This window comes from Hemiscyllium ocellatum, chromosome 33 (genome assembly GCF_020745735.1).
Source record: "Hemiscyllium ocellatum isolate sHemOce1 chromosome 33, sHemOce1.pat.X.cur, whole genome shotgun sequence".
Taxonomy (NCBI): domain Eukaryota; kingdom Metazoa; phylum Chordata; class Chondrichthyes; order Orectolobiformes; family Hemiscylliidae; genus Hemiscyllium; species Hemiscyllium ocellatum.
Genome location: NC_083433.1, coordinates 12,697,922 through 12,711,622, shown reverse-complemented (window position 1 = coordinate 12,711,622; position 13,701 = coordinate 12,697,922). Strand labels below are relative to the sequence as shown.

At 44.3% G+C, this 13,701-nt stretch overlaps 1 protein-coding gene across 1 annotated transcript; it reads left to right on the top strand.

Annotated features, from left to right (window-relative positions):
- The first annotated feature begins 8,162 nt into the window (after positions 1-8,162).
- On the top strand, positions 8,163-12,210 carry LOC132831465 (ferritin, heavy subunit-like). The gene is made up of 4 exons (XM_060849626.1): positions 8,163-8,264; positions 10,155-10,298; positions 11,358-11,483; positions 12,154-12,210. The coding sequence occupies exons 1-4, from the start codon at positions 8,163-8,165 to the stop codon at positions 12,208-12,210; spliced, it is 429 nt and encodes a 142-aa protein (XP_060705609.1).
- The last annotated feature ends 1,491 nt before the right edge of the window (positions 12,211-13,701 follow it).

The following is a 13,701-nucleotide window of genomic DNA, read 5'->3' as shown; positions in this document are numbered from 1 at the left end:
AAAAGGGGTCATAGAGGAATTAATCAAATGGTGTTTTTTTTTAAACTTGATGTGGACTATCAAAGATCCCATTAGATCAAGAATCAAACCTCACATCCAAACTCAAGGAGGTTATGGATAGAATAAATCCCTACAGTGTGGAAACAGGCCCATTGGCCCAACAATTCCAGACTAACCCTCCACCTGGGTTCCAGAGTAATGAACCCAGACCCATTTCACCCTACCCTATTATCCTCCATTTTCCCCTGACTAATGCACCTAACCTATGCATCCCTGAACACTACAGGCAATTTAGCATAGCCAATTCACCTAACCTGCACATCTTTTGAGTTAGGGGATAAAAGAATTCAAATCTACTGTGTGCCATCCAGAATCACGGAGCACTAGTGTGATCAAACATTAAAGGTCATGTTGAGGGTTTATGGACAGGATTAACCAGATGATTGGGATAAGGGAGTTCCATTTATAATGTTTGCAATCAGAGGTGCGCTGAATGAATCCACCAAATTCAGTTCATTTGCATTAATTTGGGGGCATGATGTAAGAGGACTGTTAAAATTGAAGGTGGAGAAATTAAGTTATTAACATTAGATAAGTTATTGATAACATCCTTATAGCCATAATCCTCTAAAGTTGGCACAGGTTCAGAAGGAGATAATGCGCATACTCCAAGATGGCATAATCAAAGTGAGTTACAGTGACTGGAGCTCACCCATAGTCACGGTGCCAGGGCCAATGGTTATGTGTGGACTATTGCAAAGTCAACGCTGTTACAAAGACTGATGCATATCCAATTCCATAGTTGGAGGACTGTTTCAAAAAGATGGGACAAGTAACTTACATTTCTAAGTTGGACTTGCTCAGAGGCTGCTGGCAAGTCCCTCTATCGGAGAGAGCAAAGGCAATTTCGGCTTTCGTAATGCCAAATGGGCAATATCAATGTCATTTGATATGAAAAACACTCCAGCCACATTTCAGAGACTGAATAATAAGGTCATTGCTGGGTTACCCAACTGTCTGGTGTATATTGATGACCTGGTGATTTTTTTAGTCACTCATGGAAGGAACATTTACAGCATTTATTGGACTTGATCGATTAACATTGGAAGGCAGGCTTGGTGACAAACCTAGCTAAAAGTGAACTTGCCAAAGCCCAAGTCACCTTCCTGGGCCATGTTATTGGACATGGACAAATGGCCTCACAGTGTGAAAACAAATATAATTGGGAAATTTCCCACACCTTGACGAAAAAGGCAGTACTACGGTTCATGGGATTGAGTGTGTTTTACTGAAAGTTTGTGCCGAACTTTAGCAATGTGGCTGCTCCACTCACCAAATTGTTAAAAAAGGGCCAGACGTTTCAGTGGACAGTGGACTAACAGCCTAAAAACTGTGTGAACCACTGCCCCAGTATTAGCCACAGCGGATTACATAATGCCTTTCAAGTTGGCTATCGATGCCAGTGATGTGGGTGTCGGTGCGGTGCTCCTGCAGGAGGGTGACGAGGGAAGAGACAGACCCATTGGGTATTTTTCTAGGAAGTTGAACATTCATCAACAGAAATATTCAACGCTGGAGAAAGAGACTTTGAGCTTGGTGTTGGCATTCCAACATTTCCGAGTTTATATTACCAGCAATGCATCTGAGACAATCGTATACACTGATCATAACCCATTGACATTTGTAGAGAAATTTAAGGTCAAAAATGCCAGCCTGTTTAGATGGAGCTTGTTGTTAGAGCCATTCAATGTGACAATTGTGCAGGTGGCAGGTCGTGAAAATGTGATTACCGATGCGTTATCGAGACCGGAATGAGAAAGGGAGGCGTTCGGTGCTGGGTAAACCACAGCCTGAATTCACATGCGATTGTGCATGTTTGCATGTGTGTAGTTACTGTGCTGTATATGTGTGTTTTAGACTACTAACCAGTTTTTTTGAAGGATTTTGAAAATGAAGCAATCTTTTGAAATTGATGGTTGATTTTTTTGAGGACGGAGGTGTCACAAAGCTGGTCCCTTTTTTCTAAAAGCTGTTCCTTCTCTCAAGGATACTGCATCCTTGTTTTTTTTTCAGAGGGGTTATAAACCGCTGAGGCTCTGAACTCACTGGTGTGGTACAGAGATGAAAGGCCTTTTGTTTTATACGATGAGGCCAAATCTTTTATGTTCCTGATGAAGGGCTTATGCTCGAAATGTCGAATTCCCTATTCCTGAGATGCTGCCTAACCTGCTATGCTTTAACCAGCAACACATTTTCAGCTGTGATCTCCAGCATCTGCAGACCTCATTTTTTACTCTGTTTTTAAAGGTAACCTGTATAAGTCAAGGGGGCATGGCCAGCTCTCTAGCTGAGCAGTTCAGTTCAGAAGTTAAGATTGAGTCAGTTTAGCTGTGGGTTATGAGGAAACAAGTTGCTAAACTCTCTCTCCCTCTGCCCTCCTAACTTCAACCTGTAAGCCTTTGTGAAATCTATAAAAGCAAAGGAAAACAAAGAAGTTAGGGCCCGACTTTACAAAGTATTGCAGACAGACAGAAAAAATGTAAAGTTAAACCAGCCTACCTGGACATACAAGGCCAGTAAACTACCATATCATGAGAAAAACAACACCATATTTGGAAAGGAACTCAAATGTTCCAGGCCCCTAGCCTTGAGGTGTTGATAAGGAGAAGAGCATTGTAGTATAAAGAGAATATGTGAATGCTATCAGGAGTCTCCTACATGAGGCATCTTGCCAATGTAATGGGTTCCCCTGCAGAGGTTAAAAATAAACTTTTTCTTTGCTCTTGCTAGCATTTGAGTCAAGTCAAATTAATTTCCACAACAGTGTCATTGTTACTCTGTTGTTAAGGAGGTTTGTTTATTGGGACTGTTGTGCATATTTGGAACAGCATAATGAAGTTAGTTTAGGATTGTCGGAGTTCTGTAGGGGTTCTTTATTCTGTTCTTTGTGTTTCATTCCATAATTGTGTGAATAAATTTTTTGTCTGTTGTAAAATCTAGTAGTCAACCTAGCTAACTTACTCCTAACTTACTTTTCACTGTACTTACTAAAACAAATTGCAAAGTTACGGTCTGGGGCTGCCTATTTAAGATTGTTTGGAGGGGTCTGGCCTAGTCCATAACAGGAGGCAAAGCAAAAAGTCATCTCAAAGAAGAAGAAATATATTCAGGGAGGATGAGGCAAACATGGATGACAAGGAAAGTCAGAGACAGCGAACAAGCGAAAGAAAAAGCATACAATGTGGTGAGGAATAGTGGGAAGTCAGAGGATTGAGAAAACCAGCAGAGGGTAACTGGAAAAGCAAGAGTGGCTGGAAGATTAAGGTGAGGGTAAGCTAACTAGTAATATAAAACAGGATTGTAAGAGTATTTTTACATATCTACAAGGTAAGACAGAGGGAAGAGTGGACATTAGACAGCTGGGAAAGTAGGGAAAGGGAACAAAGATGGTGGAGGAACTGAACAGGTACTTTGCATCAGTTTTCACAGTGGAAGGCACCAGAGCTTCAAGAGAGTCGGGGGCAGAGGTGAGCGCAGTGGCCATCACTGAGGCAAATGTACCGGGGAGGCTGAAAGGTCTAAAGGTGGATAAATCATCTGGACCAGGTGGACTACACATGTCGAAGAGTGTGAGGTGCTGGAAAAGTACAGCCAGTCAGGCAGCATCCAAGGAGCAGGAGAGTCGACGTTTCAGGCATAAGCCCTTCATCATGTCGACTCTCCTGCTCCTCGGATGCTGCCTGACCTGCTGTGCTTTTCCAGCACCACACTCTTCGACTCTGATCTCCAGCATCTGCAGTTTCTCCCAGGTGGACTACACCTCAGCGCTCTGAAGGAGATGGCTGAGGAGATTGTAAATGCATTGCTGGTGATTTTTCAGGAATCACTGGACTCTGACGAGGTTCTGGAAGTGGTGCATGTTACACTTCTGTTTAAGAAAGGAAGGAGGCAGAAGATGGAAATTATAGATACTTAGCCTGATGTCTGTCATTGGCAAGAATTTGGAGTCCATTATTAAGGATGAGATTGCAGAGTTCCTCAAACTGTGTGATCAAAGTAGGGCTGAGTCAGCATGGGGTTTCATCAAGGGAAGGTCATGTTCAAATCTGTTCAAATTCTTTGCTGGGGTAATGAGCAAGCTGGAAAGAGGAGAACCAGTGGATGCAATCGCCTTGGATTTCCAGAAGGTTTTTGTCAAGCTGCTGCACAGGAGGTTGCTAAAAAAGATAAGAGCCCATTGTGTTAGGGGCAAGGTACTGGATGGAAGATTGGATGACTGAACGCAGGCAGTAAGGGTTGTTACAAACCAGACAAAATCCCCTTCAAATATATCTAGGAGATAGCCTAGACCTTCACTTTTATCTAATTTAAAGGCAAGCTTGTAAAGATTGTGCAGTCAGTCACATTTGACCAAGTATGAAGCCCTAACAAAACTGGAGTCAAAGGGAATCGGGGTAAAACTCTCTACATGTTGGAGTCACGCCTGACACAAAATAAGGTGTTAGTGGTTGTTGGAGGTCCATCACCTCAGTTCCAGGTGATCTCTGGAGAAGTTTCTCAGGGTAGAGCCTTTGGCGCAACTACCATCAGCTGCTTCATCAAACATTTAGAAGACACCTGGATGGGTATATGAATAGGAAGGGTTTAGAAAGATACGGGCCAAGTGCTGGCAAATGGGACTAGGTTAGGTTGGGATATCTGATCGGCATGGACGAGTTGGGCCGAAGGGTCTGTATCCGTGCTGTACATCTCTATGACTCTAAGTGTAAGGTGCTGTGTTCCAGATGTAATTCAAATGCTTACCCTACTTATCTTTAAGCAAAACACTTTACTAAGACACTGGATGTCAGTGGAGTTGCAACACAGAGAGAGGGCACTGGCAGCTTAGGGTGGTCAGATAGGGAACAGGCATCACGAGGCAGTGAGGCAGGGAACAGGCAGCACAAGGTGGTCAGATAGGGAACAGGCAGCACAAGGTGGTCAAGGAGGGAACAGGCAGCACAAGGCAGGGAGACAGGGAACAGGCAGCACAAGATGGTGAGGGCGGTAACAGGAAGCACAAGGTGGTCAGATAGGGAACAGGCAGCACAAGGTGGTCAGGGAGGGAACAGGCAGCACAAGGTGGTCAAGGAGGGAACAGGCATCACAAGGTGGTCAAGGAGGGAACAGGCAGCACAAGACAGTGAGAGAGGGAACAGGCAGCATAGGTGGTCAGATAGGGAACAGGCATCGCGAGGCAGTGAGGCAGGGAACAGGCTTCACAAGGTGGTCAGGGAGGGAACAGGCATTGCGAGGCAGTGAGAGAGGGAACAGGCAGCACAAGGTGGTCAGATAGGGAACTCTTCTTCCTTTCCGGCTGTACCAACCAGTACTCTTCCACTGACACCCTCCTTCGACTGACTGAACTGGTACTCACTCTGCCCAGATAGGGAACAGGCAACACAAGGTGGTCAGGGAGGGAACAGGCATTGCGAGGCAGTGAGGCAGGGAACAGGCAGCACAAGGTGGTCAGGGAGGGAACAGGCATCACAAGGTGGTCAGGGAGGGAACAGGCATCGTGAGGCAGTGAGGCAGGGAACAGGCAGCACAAGGTGGTCAGAGAGGGAACAGGCATCACAAGGTGGTCAGGGAGGGAACAGGCAGCACAAGGCAGTGAGAAAGGGAACAGGCATCACAGGTGGTCAGGGAGGGAACAGGCATCACAAGGCAGTGAGGCAGGGAACAGGCATCACAAGGTGGTCAGGGAGGGAACAGGCAGCACAAGGTGGTCAGGGAGGGAACAGGCATCACAAGGTGGTCAGGGAGGGAACAGGCAGCACAAGGCAGTGAGAAAGGGAACAGGCAGCACAAGGTGGTCAGGGAGGGAATAGGCAACACAAGGCAGTGAGGGAGGGAACAGGCATCATGAGGTAGTGAGACAGGGAACAGGCATCACGAAGCAGTGAGACAGGGAACAGGCAGCACAAGGTGGTCAGATAGGGAACAGGCATCACAAGGTGGTCAGGGAGGGAACAGACATCACGAGACAGTGAGACAGGGAACAGGCATCTTGAGGCAGTGAGACAGGGAACAGGCAACACCAGGTAGTCAGAGAGGGAACAGCTGTAAATGTGTTGCTGGTCAAAGCACAGCAGGCCAGGCAGCATCTCAGGAATACAGAATTCGACGTTTCAAGCATAAGCCCTTCATCAGGAATAAGGGAGGGAACAGGCCTTGCGAGGCAGTGAGAGAGGGAACAGGCAGCACAAGGTGGTCGGGGGGGTGGAATAGGCATTGCGAGGTAGTGAGAGAGGGAACAGACAGTCAAGCAGATTGTCTCAGATGTGATTTTAGCAGCAGAGAGAGAACCCAAGTCTTTAGCTATAACAGCTTCCATGTCCAACTTCAAAACCCCCAACAACTGCTGAAAGCGAAACTAAAGCCCTGGTTCTGTAGGAACCTGACTCCACCCAGTCAGGCTGCTTCTATTGTTACAGCTTTGAAAAAAACCCGAAGCCTCACAAGCTGTTTACTTTTTCGGCTTGTAAGAGACAGCTCAGCTCAAAATGGCTGCTTTGAAAAAAAGAGAACAGAATACACTTCCTAAAGCCATAGTATCATCACAGGACAGAAGGCTTTTTTTCAGGATGGCATTAGTGGAGTTCTGCAGGGGTTAGTATTGCGACCACAGTAGTTCATGTTATACATTAACGATCTGGATGAAGAAACTGAGGACATTGTTATTAAGTTTGAACATGTCATAAAGTTAGTGGAGGAATGGGTAGTGTTGAGGAAGTGGGGAGCCTGCAGAAGGACTTGGACAGTCTGGGAGAGTGGAAAAATAGAGATAGATGGAATACAGCGTGGGAACATGGGAGGTTATGCACTCTGGTAGGAAGAATAACAGCATAGATTATTTTCTAAATGGGGAAAGGCTTTGGAAATCTGAATCTCAAAGGGATTTGCCAATCCCAGTGTAAACATCTTTCCCTCTCTCCAAATATGTGCAGTTTAGGTGGATTGGTGATGTTAAATTACCCTGTAGTGTTCAGTTCTTCGGAGGGTCAGTGTGGACTTGTTGGGCTGAATGGCCTGTTTGCACACAGTAGGGATTCTATGATTATTGTCACGTGTATTCCAGTACAGGAATACAGGAGTACAATGTTGCCATTCCCAGCACCATCTTAGCTACAAATGTTCTTAGGTACAGCGCAGAAAAATAAAAAAATAAAGTTAAAAGTTCAACATTACAGTCCTTCTTAAGTGTTTAGCTGTGCTGGGCTTACACCCCCCACGAGAGCTCGATCACCTCTATGCTGGGCTTGATGTAGAGTATATTTTGTCTTAGAGTATATTTTACTGTCATTTTCAGTTCAGACATTTTCACAGTTTGCACTTGATTTTATTTTTGTTTGTTGTGTGTGTGCGGGTGTGAGACACAGTGAAAGACACAAGGTGCACAAATCTTTATTCAGTTTCCACCACCAGGAAGAAAAGAAACACCCTTCACATCAAAGGTCAATGCTGCGTGATCAAACAGTGAAAGGGAGGGCAGGGATTAAATCAAAATAGAGTTAGAGGGGTTAGTAAAGCACTCCCTGTGGTGCACCACCTCTCCCTTAAATTCTCAAGGGTGTTGGTAGACACCGTGTGCTCCTTCTCCAGGGATACCCGGGCTCTGACATACCCGCGGAAGAGGGGCAGGCAATCAGCCATAACCACCCTCTCCATGGCCCACTGCCTGGACCTGTTTATGGCCAGTTTGGCCATGCCCTGGAGCAGACCCACGAGGAGATCCTCTGACCTACCCTCCCATCCCTACGCCATGCCCAAAGATCAGGAGCATGGGGCTAAAGTGCAACCAAAAACAGAGGAGATGCACATGAGAAAGAGATCAAAGGTCAATTGGCTATTCCTCATCAAGGAGTTGGTGATTCTGATTGGTGGTGGGTTCAAAACTCATCCCATGCTGCTTGGAATCTGATTGGACATGGCAGCTGATTGATTAATGAACAAGGGTAATTGGCCATCACTGATGATGTCATTGAATTTGTGCTTAATACCAGGGGTATAAATTCAAGTTTAAGGGCAGTAGGGGATTGCATATAGTTGGTGTTAAGCTTTAGTGGGTGCTAGTTATTGTGGTTTGCTGGTGGTAATTTGGTGAAGTCTCTATTGATAAAATGGCCTCCCAGGTTTGTCAAAACTATCACCAGGATTGTGAAGCTGCTGTCAACAAGCAGATTAACCTGGAGCTCACTGCCTCCTATCTCTATCAGTCTTTGGTAAGTGTTGTCTGTTTTTTAAAGTGACTTGATGCAGTTAGATGTATGTAAACATTACTTTTGTCAAGATCTTTTTTGGTTTTGTTTTGGATGGTCTAAGTTCAATGATTGGGTTTGATCTGTGGCTACTGAACTGAATTTCTTTGTGTGTGTATATATAAAGATCTATTTTATGAAGGAAATGTCACTTGCCATAAGTGACTTTTGAGCTGTTGTGGGAATGGCAGGTAGAAAACAAATCCATGTTTCAACTTTGAGAAGTTTTTTAAATAACTCTTAATTAATAACTGGTTGAAGGATGTGAAAAGAAAGCAGGTAAAAGCTGAGGAGCATATCAGCCTTGACTGGTGAAGCAGATGTGATGGGCCAAATGGCCTACTTCAGTTCCTTCATCTTATGAACTTGAGCTCTACACTAAGAAGCATTTGAATATCTGCATAGGTGACTGACTTGAATATTGGAATAACCTGCTGGCCAGACCCTGTAGGACTGGCCATTTGGATGTTTTATTTCTGGTGGTGGAAATTGGAAAAACTTGTATACCTGTTGTCTTCTACTGTGTCTCTCTCCTGTATACACAACAGACCTCTTCAGTTTGCACTTCATTTGTTTTTTGAGCTGAAAATGACAAAACAAATGAAGACAACCTACTCTAGTATTTTCTAAAGCTTGCTATAACTAATGTTCATTCCACAATCTGGGTTTCCAAAGCTGAGGAAATACTAGATAGCTCAAAGGTTCACATGTATGAACTGAGGAAGAGTAACTTCTGAAACATGGGAAACTTGTGCTTCTGTATCCAGGAGCACATTGACCTGGGTATCAACTATAATCCTAGCTTTGGGACTTGTGGTCATGGGATTGCCTGGCTTCCCAATTTCTGAAAAGGGTGCATTCATTCCAAATGAGGATCTGAGCTATTTTCAGCAAAAATAGCATCTTGTTTGGAAAGTTTTCAAGTGGCCCATGAAAAGGCAACTTGAGTGATTAATGAAGTAACTTGATTTATGGGAGAAAAGTGCAGGTAATGTAACTTCCTGTTTTGAGACAGGACTGATGTGATGGGTTGAATAGTATCCTTCTGTACTATAAACCATAACTTTTTGTTCTCTCAAGACTTGGCAGGTTGTTCTGTAGCTATCTTAACCCATTTATTGGCATAATGTCCCCTCTGTAGTTGGATAGGATGTCGGTGAGTCCTAGATGGAAAATGCTGTCATTAGTCTTTGTCCAGACATATCAAGAGAATGGATTCATCTTCAAGATGGTCACATGATCATCTCGAGTTCAGTGGGAGTTGGGCAATCCATGTTGAGAATGGAGACACCTATTGGACAAACTATGTAAAAACAGTATCTCGAGTTTCTAACTTTACAGCTTTCTATCACTTGAACATGTGTATCTCTAAATTTATTGCTAATCTAAAGTCTGTGCAAAAAGTGCTTCCTTTCAATCTTTTTGAATTGAAGGAATTTTTTGCACTTCCTTTCCTCTAGTCCTAATGGTCTAGTAGCGATGTACCTAAGCTTTAGTATCTGATACTGAAAAAGTCAATTATTGAAGCTTCCAGTGTTGTACTGGCCAGTTGTATCTCTGGTTAATGTTGTTCATTCTCACCCATCCTGCCACCATTAAATGCTGCAAGATTAATCTTGCTCTAATTGACCAGACTCTCATTACTGTTTAAATTCTCAGGCAGTTGAATAGACTCTCCTGGGTGAATATTCCCATTTTTGAAATCGTCCAAGATCATGTTCTCCAATCTGAGGAAAGTGGGTATTGACTTGTTAGAGTAATTCACTGGCCCAGGCAGAGCTAGGAAAGGGTTGGTTCCAGTTGTGAACTAGAATTGGGTCCAGTGAGCTAATGGGATGTAAATGGTTCTTTCAGATGTCGTACTTTGACCAGGATGTTGCCCTGCACCATTTCTCCCAGTTCTTCAAAGCTCAGTCCCAGGAGAAGCAGGAACATGCAGAGAAGCTGCTGAAATTCCAGAATCGGCGTGGGGGCAGAGTCCTCCTCCAGGATGTGAAGGTGGGAATGGTGGGGGTGGGGGGCAGACACAGGGAAGGAAATGGCTGCTCTTGTGATGTGGGTTCAAGCCAGTGACAGGAATTTTACATCCTGAAGGGAAAGGTTTTTTCAGGTTTCATGATCTATCTGATCTCTGTACTGATCTTCAGGATAGTGAAGGTATTTAGCATGCTTTCCTTTATTGGTCAGAGCATTAAATCTAAATCTAGGAGTCAGGTGGTCATGTTGTGGTTAGGCCACTTTTGAACTATTGTAGGCAATTCTGGTCGCCTTTCCACTAGTAGGACATTCAAACTGGAGTTCCTAAAAGATTTAGGAATTCAGCCAGGCCTTCCCTCTAGGAAGAGGTTGGTGTCTTCTCTGCAGCATCAGAGGCTGAGGTTGACCTTCAGGCTTATAAAATCAGAGGGGCATAGAAATTTAGACAACCCTACCCCAGGGTAGGAGAGTCCAGAACTAGAGGGCGTAAGTGTAGGGTGAGAAGAAAGGTAAGGGGCAACTTTTTCATGCAGAGGGTGGTGCATATATGGAATGGGCTGCCTGAGGAAGTGGATGTAGGTCTAATTCTATACTTAGAAAGCATCTGGATGGGTATGTGAGTTCAGGGACAAATGGGACTGGACTAACTTACCTAATCTGGTTGGCATGAATGAGTTGGACCAAAAGTTCTATGTACTGCACAACTCCAGCTCTGACACCATGTGGATAAGTGTCTCAACCTCATTGTGGGTCTGAGATCCATCCTGACATGCAAATTCTTTTACCTGTCCCATAACCCCATGGTAAAGAACACATTGACCTTTCCTGGGCTTTGTGCTTCACTGATATCCCAGTACCAAGCAACTTGCTAGAAGAACTCCTAGTTTCTCTCATGGGGAGTTCACACTGAATCCTGTAAACTTTCAGCTATTTCAGGTTGCTTTCAAATTCTAACTGTTCTGATGGGTTGGGTCAGTGTGGGACCCTCTGGAGGGTTAATGTGAACAAATGGGCTAAATGACCTGCTTCATCCCACTGTCTGCTTCTGATCCTTAACTGTCCTTTGTTTCCATGTTTCAGAAGCCAGAGAGGGATGAGTGGGGTAACGGTCTGCAGGCAATGCAGGTTGCCCTGGATCTGGAGAAGAATGTGAACCAGAGTTTGCTGGATCTACACCAACTTGCCACTGCCCAGACTGACCCTCATGTAAGCTTCACCACCTCCTCATTCTCATCACTGCCTGACCCTTAGGGCAACACTTCACTGGCCTAATCACTGCAAAGACCCACAGATCAGAGAACCACCAGTCTTGTCCTGAATAACTACATTCTAGTATCCTTGTAAATAAGGATACTAAATGAACAATATGAAATACTGCTTGACATTAAAATGAAATACAATTTCCTTTTATATAGCTGTCTCTAAAGAATAGTCTTCTCTTGAGCTCCAGCTTGAAGATTCAAGCCCTAGTCCAGAGCCATGCACTGACTGTTGTACTACAGTACCCTGCCCCTGTCTCAGCTCCTCATGAAGGAATTGCTCTCCCTTTGAGGGGTAATGGCCAGGTTCCTGAGGGCAATGTTCTAGCCTGTTTCATGGCAAACTCATCTCTTCTCCTATAGGAGCTTGCTATGTTTCCTAACTATACTTTGCTATTAGCATTATCTTAGTGACTACAGTCCAAATATTCCTTGCACCATACCACTATTCACTTTTTAAATTTTCCCCTTTAAACACTCGCACCTCCCTGCAAACTCAAGCACATTCAGTGGTCTAACTTGGGAATAACAGAATGTAATTTGACATGAGGTGAAAACAGCATGAGTACTGGAGAATGAACTGTCTTGTAATATCTGACCATCTACCTTCCTTCCAGCTGTGTGACTTCCTGGAGACCCACTATTTGGATGAGGAGGTTGAGATCATCAAGTGACTTGGGGACTACATCACCAACCTGAAGCGTCTGGGAGCTCCTGAGAATGGGCTGGGAGAGTACCTGTTTGACAGGCTCTCGCTGGAGGACAGCAGTTAGTGGGGCCTTTGACAGTAATCTCTCTCTACCTGCTTCATTCCAAAGCTGCTCCTAGAATTTAGAAATGTGTTGGATCACTCTTCAATAAAGAACTGTTGACCTTGCCTAACACTTGCTATTTTGATCACCTGGCTACTTAAACCCCAAGCTTGACTTGGTCAAATGATTCAGTGACTTATCTAAGTCATCACACTGGATTCTCTCTTGATTTTAGAGGGTGAACGAGTTTTTGTCCTTTTTTTAGGAAGTACTGACTTGATGGGAATAAGGTTTATGGTACATAATAGTGAAATCCCCTGAAGGAAGGTGTAGGGGGAATCAAATTACAACTTGCATCCCATAAAAAGGGGCTTCACTTTGATTTACTGTTGTATACTGATGGTGAAAAGCTTGCTGCTGTACAAGCAGATCATAGTAAACAAGGATGCAAAGATCAAAAAGTCTTCTAACATAAGACTATAGTGCACAGGATGTGTACTAGACATAATTAGCATTTATTTGGTCTCTGCTTAGCACCTGACTTTGGTATCTCTTTTAAGCAAAGCATGCTTTACCCTTACCCTACAGTTTAAAATACTCAATACAATGATTCTCACTTGTAACTTAACAGTAAAATAGATTATTTAACTTTTTATACACTAATTCCAATCTAGTGCCATCCCACAAATACACCCATGACAAAGTCAGTCAAATATAATGTCTCTCATGATTCTGGTAGCAAAGAGAACCCAAACGTTTTAGCTGTAACAGAGTGGTGTTGTAGCTTTCACATTCCCCTTTTTTTTCTCTCCCCTCCCTCCCCCCCCCCCCCCCCCCCCCCCCCCCCCCAAAAATAACTGCTGAAAGCTAAACTAGCTGGTTTTGTGAGAGCCTGACTCTACCCAACCGGAACTCCATCATAAACACATCGATTTGGATCCGATTTACCAATCTCTCAGAAAAAGAACCGGAAGTGATATCACTCACCAAAACAGACTAGGGTGCACAAATAGAATTCAGGACATTATACTAGCACCTCACCAGAGGCTCAGTGATGATGTAACCTGGCATGGTGGTGAAACATCTGAGAACAAACCTTCCAGCTTGGTGGGCAAACTTGTACAATGAAAGGGGGAGTGGCCAGTTCTTTCCCAGCTCAGCTTTGGTTTGGGCTTTAGCAGTAGTGTTGAAGAAGCTGCTGGTCCCAGAGAAGCAGGTTCAGGGGTATTCTGTCTGTCTCTGTCTCTGTGTGTGTGTGTGTGTGTGTGTGTGTCTTGAAATGTTTTGAAGGGGTCTGGCCTGGTCTATAAACACAGTCCATCATGAAAACCAGCCTTCCATCCACTGACTCCATCTATACTTGCCTCCGAAAAGCCGCCAACAAGATCAGAAATGCTTCCTACCCCAGTTATA